Here is a 19,204-nt window from a genome sequence, read left to right on the forward strand (position 1 = left end):
CCCCGGTAACATTTACAGTAAATAAAGAAAACCCTTTTAAAATAATTAATTTTTTGATAAATGAAGTTCTTCTATGAAATATATTGTATAATTGTGATGATTTCGATGTAAACTGAGCCAATTTTTCTAATGCCATCATGTCCCATTATATTCTAATTAATAATGTTTCTTTGTGATACCAGTTCAGCTCTAAACAAAACAATTCTTTTATTACCAGTTTTTTTATTAGTCCCTTCTTCAAAAGGAAAAAAATTCTTTGGAACATCAATTTCACAACTAGAAATATGTGTGATATTATTTATGACGCTTGGCAATAAACTAATCACATACATGTATAATGATTTGTCACATGAGAAGTTTTGCTAAATGGATTGTTGACTATACAACCTTGGTAACTTTAACCTGTCTTAATCTGCTAATAATTAAAAGTAATACCGATAGTGTTCAGCAATTAGGACAATTCAAAATATTTGGTAAGTGGGTTTTTCTCTGTAATTTAGTTTTATTTTGCATTAGAAAAAAATGTATGATGTTAATAGATTGATTATAGATGTTGCCAAACATAGAAGTATCTTCAAATTTTATGAAAATAGGCTCCCCTTAGGCTTAAATATTTCTTAAATTCTAAGAAGCCAGAATACTTAATAAACTTGAAACTCACATTTCACCAACCAGCATAAGAATTGTTTCTACTTGTCATACATCTGTTTTTGAATCTCCCACTGTTATGAATACCAACCCATTTAACATCATTCCCATTTATAACAATAGACTTTTCCTCATCTTCCTCAGCATGCCTATGTAAGAAGGGCATGCCATGGAGAAGAAAACAAGTGCCCAAGAGTCACGCATATTGAACCAAATATTTTTCCCTAAGCAACTCAACAAAGTATACCCAATTAGGCTTCAAAGAAGCTCTTCAACTTCATCCTTATCGTCCTTATCATCATCATTGTCACAAAATTCAGATGACTCTTCCATAACAGATTCTTTGAATCTAGTGGATGACAATTTTCAATTTGCACTGAATTTGATTTCACCGCACCGAAAAAGAAGAGAACCAGGTGTTACTAATACTTCGCACCAACAACATAGTCCATATACTACTGAACTTGGTGAATTGAAAAGGTGTAACTGGATTACAAAGAACTGTGGTATGATCAATTTCTTTACTAGTATCATCATTTTCTTTTCTTTTCCATTGAAATAATGAATATTGCTAAGTCAAATTTTTTTAGGATACTGCTTAAAGACATTCAATAGGAAACCCAAGAAAAGTTTTATTAGACGAGAGTCTGTTAATAGTCAAGTATCACTTCAAACTTCATATCATGTTAGCCCTCAAACAAACAAATGGTATATTTTAGAGGATGGTGCTATATTGCTGACACGCAAAGTGTTCAGCATTGTCGATATATTTGAGGATACAATTACATATCTATATGTTTATGAAATTAATTTTGATATACTGTCATTGTAAAGATTTTTACATCTTTTTTAAAGTAACTATTACAGAAGTCAATGGTTTACAGTTATATGGCAATCCATGATTGGCTTACAATGTAAAAAACCTTTACATTGTTGGTGTATTCTAATCAAATTCTATGTTTATTTAAGGAAAAGTGAAAAATAGAAAGCAACAAACTACTTCACTGAAAGTAAGTCTTTCCATCTATAACTTCCAATTGTGTAACAAAGACTTGAATAGAGCAGGTTGCTTTCACATCGGTATCAATACTAGTGTATACCTTGAACACAAAATCAAGTGGCATACTCTGGTTGTTGTGTGTTGCTTGACTATATTGCTATTATAATTTATAACAACAGTAGTATTGTGCCATAACAGGCAATAAGATATTATTTTAGATGGGTGATAGAGTTACTAATGACAAACTTAGCCCATGTGATGAAATTTTGACTATTATGAATGTTATATGTTAGTGACAACAAAAATAAGCACAACACTTTACCAATTTTTATTGCGATATTCATATCAAAATTCAAATTTCCCACTTTACATAGGAGAAATTTTTACGTAAATAATATTTTTTAAAAGAAAAATTACAAAAATGACACCTGTGCAAGTTCATTTACAGGGGAAACCGAATTCTGAGCTTCAAAATTTTTTTTCTTTTTTTTTTTCTCAAAATTCGGTTCTCGGGGAACCGAATTCTGAGTTAGTTTAAATTTTTTTTTTTCGTGTTTGTGGCCCATTTTGGGAAAATGTTGGAAGTGGAACAACCCGTTCTGCTTCCGGAACGGGCCGTTCTGCTTAAAGACACAGAGTCTTTTTTTTTAAATTAAAACGGGCTAAGAACGGCCCGTTCCGAAAGCAGAACGGGTCGTTCTTAGCCCGTTTTAATTTTAAAAAAAAGACTATGTTTCTTTAAGCAGAACGGGTCGTTCCACTTCCAACATTTGCCCAAAATGGGCCACAAGCACAAAAAAAAAAGTTTAAAACTAACTCAGAATTTGGTTCCCCAGGAACCGAATTCTGAGAAGAAAAAAAAATTGAAGCTCAGAATTCGGTTCCCGGAGAACCGAATTCTGAGTATGAACAGTAAACCGTTCTATTCTTGTAAATAAACTTGCACAGGTGTCATTTTTGTAATTTTTCTTTTAAAAAATATTATTTCCGTAAAAATTTCTACATAGGACTTATGCTCATAAAGCCAATATTTCTAAGCTGTACCTACTCCTAGTTATCTATCATTTGACTTTTAATAATATTTTCTCCAAGAGAAATTAGAATAAGAATTGATATAGAAGATTTGTGCAGATAAAACATACATTGAATTTCACGATGAGTGTTGGGGAGTCCCGGCTTACGATGACAAGTAAGTAATGAATGTTTCTGAATGTTACAACTCTTTCTTTATCTTGAAAAAGAAAGACTGGTATTTATTTAGATACACATCCTCATAAGCATGATCCAATTCTCTTGCTTCATTCATGAAACAGAAAGTTGTTCGAGCTGCTTACATTGTCAGGATTGCTGATAGATTACAACTGGACAGAAATTCTAAAAAGAAGGGGAATTCTTAGGTAAGGAAAAATTTGAATTGTACATTATTTTTTTATGATTGCGACCACAGTGATAAAGATCGAACCTAATTCTAATTGTGCATGTTTCTTGGTTTGTAATTACCTCAACATATCTTATAATGTTATGCATGACACAGACACGTTTTTGCCGGATTTGATCCAAATACTGTGGCCAAAATGGATGAGAAAGAAATCATGGAAATAGCATCAAACAAGGATGTTTTATTAGCCGATTGCAGAGTTAGGTGCATAATAGACAACGCCAAATGCATAATGAAGGCAAGTACAGAATCAATAATGTGATGTGTATCCAAATTTTAGCAATTGGACATTCCATGACTTGACCAACATAATTGATCATTTTTTTCACAGATTGTGAGGGAATGTGGATCATTCAGCAGCTATATATGGGGTTATGTGAATCACAAACCAGTGATTAACAGATATAGATACGCAAGAGATGTCCCTCTAAGGACTCCAAAAGCAGATACCATCAGCAAGGACTTGATAAAGCGTGGCTTTCAATTTTTGGGTCCAGTGATAGTTTATTCTTTTATGCAAGCTGCAGGATTGACAATTGATCATCTTGTGGATTGTTATAGGCACAATGAATGTGTAAGCCTAGCAGAAAGACCTTGGAGGCATTTGTAACACTATGAGTGCTAACAGTTCACTTTCTAATACACTCTTTTGAGAAACTTTTTATTATTGGTTGAAATTTATTAAAAATTATAAAATGACAAGCAAGACTTACAAAGGTTATAATTTCCAAAAAAAATGCAGCCAATAATCGAGAGGGTACTGAAAAGAATGTATTAGATAGTGTATCGTTAACATCTCTCTATGTAACATTATCAATTTACTTTCATAATTTTCTTTTTGTTTTTGTATGAACAGCTTTTCAGTTTAACATACATGCCTACTCTAGCAAGAGGCAAAGGAAAAGAAAAAAAAAATGCATGCTTTGCAGTCCCTTTATTTTATTTTATTTTTTGGGTTTTTGGGGTCATTTTTTTCTTCTCTTCTTTCCATCTCATGTATTATTAAGTCATGCTTAGCCATTGTCAATAATTTGAAAAGGGTTGCTTGCTTGCTTTGAATTTGAGTGATGATCAGAGTCAGCCTTGAGGCCTTGTTTGTACACTACATGTTTGGTATGGTGAATACATCAGACCAATTATAGTGAATAAAAATGTTTTTTTTAGTAATTTTTTTAGTCTTCTTTTTATTATCTCTGAATCTTTTTTGCACTGTTCTAATATTATTATAAAAAAAAATAATAAAAAAAAAAACTAGTTTCATAGTCATCCTCAAACTGGTAGAAAAATGGTTGGTTTTTACTGTACTTTTTATATTTGTTAATTGAAACGTTGGACATTCTTAGAAAGGAGTTTGTACAAAATGGGGACAAATTGATATAATTATAGAAAATCTTATACCCATAATACAAATTATTAATCACAAATATTTCTCTGAACAACATATTCATACTTTATGTAACTAAACTATACCCAAGTTCCCACTTCCTCAATTTTTAATAATGAATCAACATCAAGATCCCTTGCCTTGCCCAACCTTGTATTGTTCCTTATCTCGATTGACATAGACAATCTTGTCTGTCTAATTCGTTAGACCCTGCCCCACCATTTTAAGACTTCTGCTTCTTAAGTACACCGCCAAATCTCCAAGCTGGGCAGTGAATACTGAATGGTGATCCAAATTGAGATCATACTTGCTAATGCTAGAAAACAGTGTCAAACAGTTGTGTTTTGTTTGTGTATGATGAGTTAAAATCAGGGCCAGGTTGTTCAGAAGTGCAACCGCCCAGGCCCATGTATAATAGGGGCTCAATTTTAAATAAAAAATATATATAGTAGTGTTTAATTTTATATTACGTTAAAATAAATTAAAATAATTATTTTTATATTTAAATATAAGATATAATATGATTATAAATTTTTTTCATTTTCATTGTTAGTGTTTTTTTCTTCTATGTATTACATTTATTAAAAGGGTAAAATATATTTTTCATCCTTATAAAATTTTTCAAAGTTTGATTTTAATCTTTAAAAAATATTATCTTATTTTAATCCTTTTAATTTGAAAATGCACAATTTTTAATCTTTAAAATTATTTATATAATATTTTATAATAAACAATAGTATTAAAGTGAATTGAATGAAAAATATAGTATCTTTTTTAAGATTTGTTAATATTATTAATTTATATAATAAAATATGTTATTTTTATTAAAGTTTTAATACATCATTTGAACTCTAAACTTTTTAGGATTCTTTAATTAGACCCTAAACTAAAAAAAACAAAATTGTAATTGAGTCTTTCAACTTCTTATATTTTTGTAATTTAGTTCGTAGGATTAGAATTTTGTTTACAAATATAACAATATTTTTAAGGTTAAAATTCTAATTTGATCCCTTATAATATTTTTTTGTTTCAATTTAGTTCCACTTTAATTTTTTGTTTTAATTTGGTTCCTAATAATTTAAATTATTGCAATGTCGGACTTCTATCCAAATTATTTAAACGAAGTTAACTGTTGGTTACGTGGATTCCAGGTGGATGCCACATAGATACATAGGTGAATGCCAAATTTCTTGAATGCACCTAGAACCAGAACGGCCCGTTCTGAAACCAGAACGGCCCGTTCTGAAACCAGAACGGCTCGTTCTTGTTGCACATGTTGTGTGTTAATTTTGCATCTGGAACGAGCCGTTCCAGATGCAAAATTAACACACCACAAGTGCATCAGAATGGGTTGTTCTGACACCAGAACGGGCCGTTCTGGTTTTAGAACAGGCCGTTCTAGATTCAGAACGGGTTGTTCCAGAACGCCAATCACATACGTACATTCAATAGAATGTCGCAATGTGATTCAAAAATTGAAAATAAAAATTCATAACATATCATAAATTCAAAGACTGAAATATGGTTCAGAGACTAAAAGCAAAAATTCATAACATAACATATACTAAAAAAAGTTCAAAGAAATTACTGAGAAGAGAAATCATCTAGATAACGCTAAAGGTGTCAATAATACATCTTATCCACCATATAACACTGAATGGCTGATAGGATATCAGCATTATCTACTTGTACATGTGGTTGTGTGGTGAAATGTTGGTCTTGTGTATCCTCTTCCTTTACTTCAAGTTGTACCTCCTCAAGAACAGGTTGATGTTGTTGGGATACATTGGTCAATGACTTCAAGGGAAAACACCATGTCGTTTCATCCTTGACTGTATAGTGTCAATTTGGTAGTAAGTGGTTCACTCCAGTTTGACTAACAATGAAATAAAACCTGCTACCATTGTCCTTAGTGATACATTGCATTGTCCTTAATGATAAACTGTATAGCCCAAATATTTAGCAATTGAAGTTATCAATCCCTATTGACAATATTACCAAATTCAATGTTTGAAATGTTTTGTACCTTGAGTCTTTTTTCTTGCACGATTCACAACGTAAACTATAATCATCGACCATTTGTGTTTGGCATTCTGGAACCAAAACGACCCATTCTGAAACCAAAACGGCTCATTCTGGTTGCACTATTGTTGTGTTAATTTTGCATCTGGAACGGCCCGTTCCAGGTGCAAAATTAATACACCAAGAATGCAACCAGAACGGACCGTTCTGGTTTCAGAAGGGGCGTTCTGGTTCCAGATGGATTAAGGAAATTTGGCATCCACCTATGCATCTATGTGGCATCCACGTAACCAACAGTTAACGCCGTTTAAATAATTTGGACAGAAGTCCGACATTGCACTAATTTAAATTATTAGGGACCAAATTGAAACCAAAAATTAAAGTGAGACTAAATTGAAACAAATAAATATTATAAGGGACCAAATTAAGATTTTAGCCTATTTTTTATATCATACATACACAACCATATTACATTATTATTCTATCTATCATCATCTATACATATCATATTAGATAACTATTCTATATATCATTATTCACATGTAACATTTTTTAATATGTCTATAAAAATTATTGTAATCCCCTTATTCATAAAAATTTTGAAATAGTAAACAAATTGAACAGGTAAAGATTAGGATTTAATATACATGAATGATGATAAGAAATAGTAATATAATATGATCTTTGTACGATGATATAAACAATATTCTATCAAATTTCACCGATAATAAACAAATATATGATCTTGGGGACTAAATTATAAGAATATAAAAAGATGAAAGACGCGATTACAACTTTTTTAGTTTAGGGACCTAATAAATTTTTTTGAAAAATTTCAAGGACCAAATTATATATTAAAATTTAATTAAATTGTTTTATATATATATATATATATATATATATATATATATATATATATAATATTATAAATATTTATATGTAGAGGCTCATATTTACCATTTTGCCTATGAAATGTTAGGATCAACGTGGTTAAGATACAACAATATACAACGAAACATTATAAAGTTGTAATATTAAAGTAAACACTCACTATAATTCCTAAATTTGGAAGGCATTTTCATATTAGAAAAGTTGAAATTAAGAAATTATTAAATAATCCCTAAATATCAAATAAATTTTTAAATTTAACTACTTGCTGTTATTTTAATTCATGAATATATATATATATATATATATATATATATATATATTATCATTTTATTCACACTTTTTTATTATATTTGAATTAATTATGATTTCAATTTATATTTTCAAGAACTAATTTGATAATTTCTTAGTTTCAACCTTTTAGGAACTAATGTGATAGCGCTTTCCAACTTTAGGGAATAAAATGAGTATTTATTTCTTATATTTTTATTTTCATATTTTACCATGAAACAAAATAAAGTTTTATTTCATTAAACTAAAGTATTGAATCGGATGAAATCAAATATATTTCATAATTGCATAACGTGACTTCTAAACATGTTAATTACTTAGGTGTTTTGATGAATACATAGTGTGTGTTTAGAATCTTTAAATACTAGTTTGAAATCTCGTTAAATAGAAAAATACACATTCCAATATAAAAAAAAGTTTAGGGTTATGAATGTAACCTTTTTTTTTTCAACCCCAATTAAATTAAACTCAACTATTCCCAAATGCACCCTCAGAATTTAGAGTCTTCCTAAAGACCAAACCAAAGTCATGAAGACAAAAACAGAAATATTAAAGACTGAATGAAAGCAAAGTCAAGAAAACATACGAGAAGACAGAGTCAAAGTTTTAAGCAATGTGTAAGGCTTTTCAATTTTAGCTATCAATGTGGGGTCTTCTTAGAAACATATTATCACTTTAGTGTTGTTTTAGAACAATTTTATTAAAGTCGTGTAGTCATTGCTGGAAAATACAGGTCAAACATGTGTTTTCCATGCCACGTTATCTTCTTTTTTCTTTAGTTAAATTTCCCTACATGGATGGCCCGTAGGTACACTTGTGCAAAATATATGCAGGTGGCATTTGTGTTTTATTTTTAAAATAAAAAAAACAACATAAATGTTTTCGTCACTTGTGAGGAAAACACTATTCAGAGTTCAAACTGCAGTTTTCAGATAATAATCACTAAGCAATAAACAAGGAGAAAAATTGGGTTAATGAAATAGAGAAAAGAAAATATTGGTGATTCTTGATTTTTCTATATTATAGACGGATCACACCTTAGGTTCACTAGCCACTATGTATTGACATTGAAGACCTTTATCTCTGACATTGTATCACCAAGATGTTTAGCAGTGATAAGAGCTAAGTTTGTCAGACTTTTTTTCTGAATAAATTCCAGAAAGTTTGTTAAACCCTCATAAAATCTCGAGTGAAATCAAATGTAATTGCTGCCTCCCATTGACCCCACAGTGACAGTGTTTTATGCTGCTCATTTTTTTTAAGCCAGTGTAGATGTAACGCTTTACTATAGCTCAAATGATTCGAAGAAATTAGCTCTTTTTTAATGTTTTCAATTTAAGGATTTGTTTATTTATAAATTTAGGTATGATTTGATCATCTATGTAGGTTGATCGTATCTAAGTGTACTATGCTACTTTGTTTTCTGATGGAATTGGATTCGAGTTGTTATTGTGTTACGAGTATTAAGTTATGCATATTAATAGATTTAATAATATTATTTTTATATTAGGTATACAAATTCTTATGAGTTTACGAATCAGATCTATGGAAACTGCATGATATTACGTAGTTTTGGGTTTAACAACCTTGGTAACAGGACAAAACTTCTGCTCACTATAATCAGCTAAAGACTTGCTCATGATACTTGATTCATATATACAATCAAGCAACTCACTGTGTCTATCGGCAACAAACGTTGTAAGCACAAATTTTTAGATTCGAACTTTGTTGTTATTGTAATTGCTTTTAATAATATAAAACATTTCCTAGGTTGTCACATAGTTGGAAAAGGAATAAAAAGGTGTATCTGGTCATGACCATCAATATTTTCAACAAACTAATTTGAGAAAACTTATCACAAATGTGAATGACAGAAATGTGATTTTGCACTGAGAATAGAATAACCATTAAAGAGACTCTGAACATTGAACAAGAAGTTTAAGTCTGTCAGATTTTTCTTTTCATTTTTATAACAACATATAAATAAATAAATAAATCCATAAAGAGCATTTTGTCAAAGCTATCACATGAGCCAATCCTTTGAAACAGTTATTTCTACTAATTAAAATCAGTGTAACTTTTAAACGACTGATCTTTATAAAAAAAATGATAGTAGTTAATAAATGTCACTTCCATTTTAACTACTAATATCCACCAGAAAGTTCAACAAAAATATTATGCCATGAAGATAAACATAGGGTAATATGATGGTGGGGCTCCCCTGTCATGCCAATAAGAGTACCTTTTGGAACAAATTAAAAGAAAGGCCTCAGAAATCATGTGGTCTAGGACAATAATCACTTAGGGCACTTTATGTAGTCTATAATTTAATAAGACTTTATTTAGTTGTATTTTTGGTTCAAGGAAGAATTAGGAAAAGATCAAACATATAGCAAATATTTGAGTTGAAATTATTATTTATCATAATCCCATATTACGGGCTAAAAGCCTGTATAATGTTGAAATTAAATATTTATGTCCTAAAAATATTTTAGGGACAACTTCAGTAAATTAGGAAAATAAATATTGAGCCATATTCAGTCGTGAAACAGAGATACAAAAGTTATTATAATCTGAAAGAAATTGTTTTCCCCGATTGGAAAGAAAAGCATATATAGGAAGTGTGCTAGTACACCAACTGTTGATATCCCCTAATGATAAGAAATAATGTTTTATAAGTTTTATTGCAGTGCATCATGAAGAGATATTCGTTGTGTGATAATGTTTATATAAGTCAGGAATAAAGAAGAATTCTCATTCCTGAAATTTTCAATTAAATTTGCAGTGAAACTTGATCCTCAAGTGTTCATGTCAAAGATTAGTCAAACACAAGCATTTGATTCAGCTTGACCCACCTGTTCCTAGTTCCTACACCTATGTCATTATTCTTTTCTGTGATTCACATCAAAAAGTGCTTCTTAACTTACTCCCTTACTCTAACTCACATGTGCATCAACACCTGTGCACTTCTAGCTTTCCCCTTATTCACAAATCACTCTTTGTTACAAGTGTGGATAGATGCCTTGCTTTAATTGATGAATTTTAAATGTAAAGTCTAGGCCCTTAAGTCACCAAGTGGTGTAACAGTTAAAATGGTTTTTCAGATAAACATTTTGAAATCTTTTCACTTATAAAAGCTCATAAATGTAAAGTGTTACATATCACCTAATTTTTTTCCTCCTATTACAGATCTTTCCCTATATATTCTGTCAAAAAGATTGAAACTAATCTTGTTTATAGTATTGTGATGGTTATTAGATGAAAATGTTTTTGAACACACAACAAAAATCGAATTCAAGATTTTTCACAAATAGATTGTTCTCACAACATATAAATATAGAATGTCTAACTATTACATCCACTTATCGCATTACATCATATCACCTAACGATTAACTACCAAGTTATAGAATTTGTCATAACAATTGTAATAATAATTTTGAATCTGGGCTTGTATCTCGATTACCAGTTTCGTGAAATTGAAAAAAGCTATAACTATAGCCAGACCTTTAGCATCACGTTGCTTTAAGATGCTAATTAAGGGGACAATCAGACATGTCCCAGTTGCACTCTTCCTCTTGTCTTCTACCCCTCTCAGGTGTATCATTCTAACTTGCAATGCAAACCATTAAATGCTTCGCATTGGGAAACCCTCACTGGTCAAGCCTCAAGACAAGTGGCAATAAAAAGACTAAAAAAAATAATAGCTACGGATTAGGATGCCACTTCATCAAAGTCACTTTCCACTTTGGAAATTCAGAACAATCACTTGCCACTAGCTTAACTAATATTTCCTGCAGAAATTCAAGACTAAGTTATGTCTCTTAATGGCAACTATTATTAATCTAGGAAGATTGTGTAAGATGCAAAATCCTATCAGACCCACAGGAAAAGTTGTTGGAACTTAGATTATCACTGATCAAGACTTTCACCAAATCGATCTCTATGTTCATCTAGCAGACTTTATGACAAATTGTTGACAATGACATGCTAAGTTACCCCAGCAGATTGTACAGTATAGCACATCGTTTTAAGTAGCTTCTTTAAACACCAATTTTATGAACCTAGTCTAAATCGATATAATTGTTAGTAGAATCATCTGTCCCTTCATGCTGTATACTGTATATTCTATTAACCTCCAATAATTGTTATAATATTTATAGGATATGCAATACAAATTTTGTTTATTTTCATTATAATTTTTCTTCTAGATTAAAAAATAACAAGTATAATTATAATATAACAAAAAAGTTCGATTATTTTTTCGCTCTCGTTTCATGAAAAATTTCATTATAGTATAATGATGTTAAATAGAATGATCGGTCAATCTATAGATTTTTTTCACTATCATTTATTAATATGTATAATAACTAATGTCTAGCTCAATTAGTTAGTTGGATAGTGTTAGTTATTATAAATCTTTTGGTAATAAATTTAATTTTGATGGTCAAAAGAAATTAATATGTATAATGAAATTTTTAGACGAATTTTTAAAAGTTTTCCTTCAAGATTATGATGATCTTTGGAAATATTTTTAACTTATTGAATTTAATTTTATTCATCATAATCATTTATGAATTAAATTTTAATATTTTAAAATAAATTATTAATATTTAAAAATAATTTTATTTTGTAATATAAATTATTTATCATAAATTTAAAAATAAAATTTGTATGTTTAAAATATTTATTTATACAAAATTTAAATATAATTTATATTTTTTAAAATATATATATATATAAATTATATATTCAATTATAATAATTATTCGTATATATAATTTATTATAAATTTTAGTTATATATAATAAATATTTAATATGTGTATTTCACATGTTAAAATATTAATTATTTTAATAATTATAAATAGAACAGTTGTAAAGTTATTAACCATGTAAAAATCTTTAAACAAACAGTATGAAAATTATATAATTGTAATGAAAAGAGAGAGGAAAACAAAAAACAATAGAACTCCTCCTTTTCTTGTAGACAGGATAATTGAAGAGATAATAAGTTGCAGTAAAAACTAATTGAAACCGATTAGGAGCATTGAGCCTCTGGACATAATGAAGGGGCAAACATTCTGGTCCAATGGTTAGTGCATTGGTGGGACCATTTCATGCGATGTTCCTTCGCTGGTTTGGTTGCTAACATTTGTGTAGTTTCTGTTTCATCATCGGCAACCTTTGTTTTCTAGCACTTCAGCTTTGCTGGGCAGTTAAATGATCTTAGCAACTGAGACATAAAATAATACTCGTGTCCATTTCAAACCACGCCATAATAAGTCACATATCTAGAAATTATCGAAAGGGAAATTTCCTTCTTTTTTTTTGTTGTCTTCTTAGCACACCATATTTAAAGAAATAAGACGTTCAAATCGTTGCGACGGCAAAAATAATAATTATAATAATAATAATAATAATAATAATAATAATAATAATAATAATAATTTAGAAGATTGATGACAGCCATTTCTGAAAAGAAAAAAAAGAAGCCGACTTGAACAGTGTGACGACTCTTTGTTAATTAAGATCTCCCATCCATGCGTAGATAAGGAAAACATTAATTACCAAAAAAAACATGCTTTAATTCTCTCAATTTTTTTATCAAAGTTATATTAATTTTTTATAATTTAAGAATCCAATATATTTTATAATTAATGAATTTTGTCAGTTTTTTTCATAAAGCTTAAATACTAAGTAAAGGACAATTTCTAATTATAAAGATATAAAAATTAAAATTGTTGTTTTAAGACTAATTTTAATCTTAAAATAATTGAGAAACTTGCAACACATTTTAACTTGCAAACAGTCGTTCAGTGTACGTTTGTATCGAGTCTTGACGTGAATTTTCACGTTTAACTTGAAGTGATAAATATTTTTTAGAGAGAAGAAAAAGTTGCATTAGAAAATAAATATCAAACACACGCTTAAACTAATTATCATAATTGTGTTAGGCTAGTCCGTTTTATCATTTTTATATGATACCAGAATTTACTTTAATTTTAATTTTATGAAATACTCTCTCCAATTCTAAATATAAGCATAAAAATTCATATTATTAGTCTTACAATATAAATAAATTTTAATTAAATTTATTCTATTTAATACTAACATCTTCTAAATACTCTATTTAATTAAGAAACATGCTCCTGAGGAGGAAGAACAAATGACCTAGAGAGGACGGAAGTTCCAAGCGGATCCATGTCCAAGTAAAAACATTATGCCAGACATTTCTGGAAAAATCACATTCCAAAAATAAGTGTTGTGATGATTCCAGAGTAGTAGAACAAAAAGGACAAGATAGGTGTGGGTCAGAAAAAACCATTCCTCGAACAATCAATTGATCTATCGTGGGGATTCTGTTTTGAAGCATGCGCCATGAAAGGAAAATAATCCTAGGTGGAACAAAGGAAGAACAAAGCTTGCTCAAAAGATCTGCCACCTCATCCAGAATGGGTTGATCCGTAGAAATAAGCCATGGAGGGATATTTTTTGGCATGCAACAATTTGGGTTCTTTGGACCAACAGGAATGAAATTGTTTTTAGAATCAAAACAGTGTCGCACTTTGATTTTCCTTATCAAATTAAAATTATCTCATGGCATTGGTGGATGTATAGGAATGGTTGTAGACCAGGTTTTACTTTTGCAGCCTGGTGTATTGACCCATGGCTTTGTATTTTGAGGGGTTAGTTAGTGGGTCGCTTTTGTATATCTTTTTGGGTCTAGGCTATTTTTCTTTTGAGAGATCTCTGTTCTACTTTGTGTAGAACTTTTGTATAACCTATTCCTTTACTTATATTAATATATGACATGTGCTTTTCAAAAAAAAAAAAAACTCTATTTAATTAAGATTATATATTTAATAATTACTTTTATTATTAATATCAGCTTTTAAAGAAAGACAATTTTTTTATAAAAAAATACTTTTTTAAATAATATTAATTAATATTTTTAGTTAACATAATTATTATTCATTTATTACTTATATTTGCATGGAAAGAAAAGTTGTAATAAATAAACTTACCACAGGTGAATAACGAGTGTGGGCGGTTTAGCAGGACTTGGAAGCAGCATGGTGCATGGCACAAGGCAACAAAAAGATCCACGGTTTTGATTAATTTGATTCCTCTACGCCCACCACCCAAGATGTCTTTATCAAAGAAAACAAGTGTCATCAACATGCTCAAAGATAAGGAAGTGACTAAATGCATCTAACTTTTTGAATTTTTAGACACAAGTTATCTAGATATCATGATTTCTTAACCTCTATCATCAAATAGTTAATCATAAAGATAAAACATGCTATTTTTGAATCAATTATTGGGTATTGAACCAGAGTACAGTACATGTAGAATAGGCAAATAAAATTATTCCATACAAGATTTTTGCAAACTTGTCCAAAAGCACATTAATATTACAAGAGAAATCTAATTTATAGAAAACGGATAACTGAATAACTTTTTACACAAACTTTGCTTCAAATAAAACTAGTGTTTCCACAGTAAATTAACTTTTTTAGTTAATTTTAGAGTGAAGAAAAATATCTTATAGCGACTTAAATTAATTAGAAAATTAAAAATTGGCTTTCGAAATAAATAAAACTAATTGTAAATGAGCTTTACTAAATACTTCACTTTACCAAAAGAAACTAATTCTTCTAAACTCATTTTGTAAGGTCAGTCCTTGTCAAATTATTCTTTCAGCGTCCATACTTCTAAATTTAATTTTATCAAAATCAAAAACAATTGGACCAAACAATCTTGCAAGAACACTACCAAAAAAAATTCTTGCAAGAAGCTAGCTTGATTTTGGGAAACTCAACCATGTAGATGCCTTTCTCACCTCACACCATGAGTCATATTATACAATCTTTCAAAGTAACTCAGTGCAGATAGTAATGCAATAACTTGAACTGCCATTGCAGCCAGAGACCCTTGGGGTTTCCAGAAAAACAAGCATATATGTAGGACTGAAAAGGTTTTAAAAAACAGTCCACTACTGCGATTTCAGCAGCATCATCAAGGTTTTAAAAACATTCGTTACCAAAATGCAACCACAATTGTGATCACATCATACACACCTATTCTCAATTTTCCATAGTATCAAAGAACATTAAGAAATCGCGATTGCAATTCAAACATTGGCATTAATCAAATTATCGGGGGGAAAAGAAAAGGGCACATGCCATTTCATTATATACACAAATTTCATTTCACATTTTTATCCTACAAGGAGAAGAAGGGGGAAAGAAGCAATGAAATCATAAAATCAAAATACAAACAACTAATCGGCTCACCACTTAGCTGATGCCAAGCATATTTACAGCAGGTTTTCCTACGCTCTCTCCCAACCAAAGCACTCATCCAAATCTCATAAACCAGGACTATCTTAAAAACCCTTCATTCATTCCCTGAAACCTACAAAGCCTTATTCTTCTTCATTCTATAGTCCTCTATCATACCAAAGTATTGCTCAACTTCAAAACTGGCACGAAGTACCAAGTCTCTGTCTCTGCCTCTGACCTAAGGTTACAGATTTCCTCTTGGCAAATGCCGGATGCAGCAGCTCTTGAAACTTCTCCAGAAACAATGTCCATTCATCCTCAGTCATATCTGCCACATGCACAAAGCTTATGCTAGCAGGAAGCTGCTCATTGGCACTCTTATGACCAGATGATGAATTTGCAAAATGGCCACCATCCACCTTCCCTCCAGAATATTTCTGGTGATTCTGGTTTTTCCCTTCCAACATGGTATTTCTCAGTGACACTGAAAGTTCTGGAACAGTTGGGATTTTTTCTTCAGCAGAAGTAACAAATCCCTGAGGAGATTCTCCCTCACTTTCCTCCTCTCCCTCCTCAATGCATTCATCCAACTTGGAAAGCGGGCTGCGAGCATGCCCGTTCCCAAACACAGGCTGGAAAGATGTTCTGATTAGAGGGTCATCTATTGCCACCTTTGGTGAAAAATCTGATCCAATATCATCATAATCAATATCAAACTGAAACTCATCATCTCTCATCTCAAACCTAGGCGACGGTTCCTCCCTCTCCGCCACCATCTTCCTCGCCTCCAAACAAACAACCTCAAGCTCACTTGGCTCCTCCTCACAGCTGCGAAACTCCCTAGTCATCATCTCACCAATTTCAGCAAGACAAAGGCCGAAAGCCGCAGCCTCCTTGAGGAAAATGGTGCACAACACCAAGACTCTGAGACAAGCCTCTCGGATCATTGGCAGCTCCATTCTCAGCATCTCGCAATCGCGATAGGGGTCGAGACCTTCAATGTAGGCAAGCTCATCCTCCGAAAACGGAATTGAAGCCTGTGGCCAATGAATCCACTCAAAATAAGGATCCTCCAAAGTCTCAGGCAGGCAGAGCCCATGATCAATGGGAATCAACTCCACCTGACCAAAACCCCCAATGCCATCAAATTTTCTAACCAACAAGTTCCCAGCATGCCTATCTGTGTTAAGAATCCTAATGTCTAGAATCCCAATTCGATGCACAGAAGCAACCGGGAAGCTCGATGTCCCATGATCACTGGCATCAAAATCATGAGGAATAAACTGCTGGAAAGATGCAATCTTGCTAACCAGCCTCTTCCTCCACAGATTGTTCCCATTGACATCATCATTCACATTGAACACAGAGTGTGTAATCTTCACCAACGCCGTCGGGGGCACGTTGGCAAAATGATCATAGTCAAGAAGATACGCCGCAACCTCCCTAAACCCGGTCTCGCCGACCCGAACCGATCGCTTAAGCCCAGGTTGCCCAAGGGCCTTGCCAACAAAGCCTTTTGGGTTATTCGGAGCAAAAGGCTCCTCATCAGTTGGCTTCACAATCGCAACACTATCCCCCTTACTGTTCCTGAAATAGTAAGCACCTCCAAGCCCACTATGCACCGTAATTGGATCAATCCCCATCTTAATCGCCTTGACAATGTCCTTGATCATGTGCTTTATCCTATCAAGGCGATTCGACTGCCCCAAAATCTCAATAGGGCCACTCTTATCCCTCTGCTGAAAGTCCCTCCCCGTGGGCGAAAGACACGGCGTGGAGGAGCTTCTATGCATGAGATTCCTAGTGAGCAAAAGTGGGGAATCGTTCCTAACAGCACTGAGGTCATTCTTCAAAACTATGTCCCCAAAAGTGAGTGAACTCTCTTCAATAGGGACATTGAGCGCTATCTGCAACCTCCTCTTAACAGTGTGAGCATTGTCACCACGATCCAATTCCATACCCAACACACACCCTTTCTCCGTTTGCACAAACACACGCCTCCTCCCCGCAGGTTGTCTCCCATGATACTCTCTCCCGAGGGGACTGCTCCTTATCACCGCCACAGCCATCTGAGTCTGCACAGGGCTGTCGAGCTTCCGAGACATCAACAGAACAACCACAGCACAAGACAACAACAGCGGAAGAAAGATTGTTCCTCTTCCCTCCCAAGTAGTTGCCAACTACACTGAAAGCCTTGCACCAATGTCTCGCACCACAAACAATCATTAATTCATTACAACCGCCAAACCATAACTTCACTACCTCCGAACCAAAACCTGCATATCAATTCAAAGGCTCAATCAAATCATACCTAGAACCCCGTGCGCATGAGAAAAATTCCCAGATTCAAATTTAATAATAAACAAACCCGAATGAAGAATTTGAAGGGAACAAATGGAAATACCCCTAAGCAAGGGAGTGAAATTGGAAGCGACGATTCAGCTCAAATCAATGCGAGATCTGAACACGAATCGAAAGGAAAGAGAATAAAACCCTGCGAACGGTGATTCGGTTGAAGAGAATGAGGGTTAACGAAGACGACCAGAACCGAGTCCAAGGAGTGAAGCGTGTGATGAGGCAACTCGTCCGAGTTGACTCAGAGGTTTTTTCTTCGCTCGTCCAAGCAACAACGCGCAAAGGCTTGAACTTGAACCTGAAACTGAACCCTCTCTCTTTCTTTTTAATGTTTTTTTTTTTTTTTGTGGCTTTGTATTTCTCGCTCTCGCTCACTCACGCTTCGAGGCGTTCTTGCTTTAACCCGATGCGGAGAGGCCGGTTAAGAAACTAACCCTGGTTAGAACTTGACCACTTGGTCTGTGCATGGAGGGTGGAAGGGTCTAGAACCGGGAATGGGAGCCGTTGGATGGTGCCACGCGATTAATGACACGTGTGAGGGGGAATGACGTGGAGATAAGGGACTGGAGGATGACGTGGCACTGAGGAGTCACCCTCAAGGAAGTAGAGTTAGCGAATGGGGGGAGGGGTTTCAGCAATGCTGCCTGTGCGGTGATTTTGCATCGTCCATTCTGCATGCGCGCACGCGTTTATCGCACGTGTGATTCTACAATGACCAAACTAACCTTCCTTGAGATTATGAATTAATCATATTTGGATAAGTACATATTTAAGGTGATTGACTCATTGCTAATCCCTTAAATGTTAAAAGATCATGATACCTTTTTTTTTTCCCTAAATTAATAAAAATATATATATTAATTCATTAAAATCATATTATATTATAAGTGTC

The 19,204-nt window shown here is 32.5% G+C and overlaps 2 protein-coding genes across 7 annotated transcripts; one reads left to right on the plus strand and one right to left on the minus strand.

The window, feature by feature from the left end:
* Positions 1–721: 721 nt before the first annotated feature.
* On the plus strand, positions 722–4,253 carry LOC109813039 (uncharacterized). Its single transcript, XM_020377148.3, has 5 exons — positions 722–1,154; positions 2,780–2,837; positions 2,962–3,045; positions 3,183–3,324; positions 3,418–4,253. The coding sequence occupies exons 1-5, from the start codon at positions 818–820 to the stop codon at positions 3,694–3,696; spliced, it is 900 nt and encodes a 299-aa protein (XP_020232737.1). The 5' UTR covers positions 722–817; the 3' UTR covers positions 3,697–4,253.
* Positions 4,254–5,992: 1,739 nt separating this feature from the next.
* On the minus strand, positions 5,993–18,692 carry LOC109813019 (phosphatidylinositol 4-kinase gamma 5). Of its 6 annotated transcripts, none has more exons than XR_014430719.1 (5): positions 18,362–18,692; positions 15,970–18,233; positions 14,698–14,823; positions 11,178–11,464; positions 5,993–6,302 (listed from the first exon to the last, which is right to left on the minus strand). XR_014430719.1 is itself a non-coding variant. In XM_029274314.2 (2 exons), exon 2 carries the CDS (start codon positions 18,060–18,062, stop codon positions 16,152–16,154), a length of 1,911 nt encoding a protein of 636 aa, XP_029130147.1. In that variant the 5' UTR covers positions 18,063–18,233; positions 18,326–18,692; the 3' UTR covers positions 15,829–16,151. The 6 variants fall into 6 exon arrangements, 1 of the variants encoding a protein (XP_029130147.1); XR_014430717.1 differs by having other exon boundaries at positions 5,993–6,412; positions 6,497–11,464; XR_014430718.1 differs by lacking the exon at positions 11,178–11,464.
* Between the last annotated feature and the right edge of the window lie 512 nt (positions 18,693–19,204).

The sequence above is a fragment of the Cajanus cajan genome, chromosome 11 (genome assembly GCF_000230855.2).
Source record: "Cajanus cajan strain Asha chromosome 11, NIPB_CcT2T_4, whole genome shotgun sequence".
In the NCBI taxonomy this organism is placed as follows: domain Eukaryota; kingdom Viridiplantae; phylum Streptophyta; class Magnoliopsida; order Fabales; family Fabaceae; genus Cajanus; species Cajanus cajan.

Bases quoted from the DNA above. Each gene is read 5' to 3' on its own strand.
- LOC109813039 (XM_020377148.3), top strand. From the start codon at position 818: ATGGAGAAGAAAACAAGTGCCCAAGAGTCACGCATATTGAACCAAATA. The intron at 3,046-3,182 runs GTAAGGAAAAAT...TGCATGACACAG, and splicing joins AAAAGAAGGGGAATTCTTAG to ACACGTTTTTGCCGGATTTG. The intron at 3,325-3,417 runs GCAAGTACAGAA...TTTTTTTCACAG, and splicing joins ACGCCAAATGCATAATGAAG to ATTGTGAGGGAATGTGGATC.
- LOC109813019 (XM_029274314.2), bottom strand. From the start codon at position 18,062: ATGTCTCGGAAGCTCGACAGCCCTGTGCAGACTCAGATGGCTGTGGCG.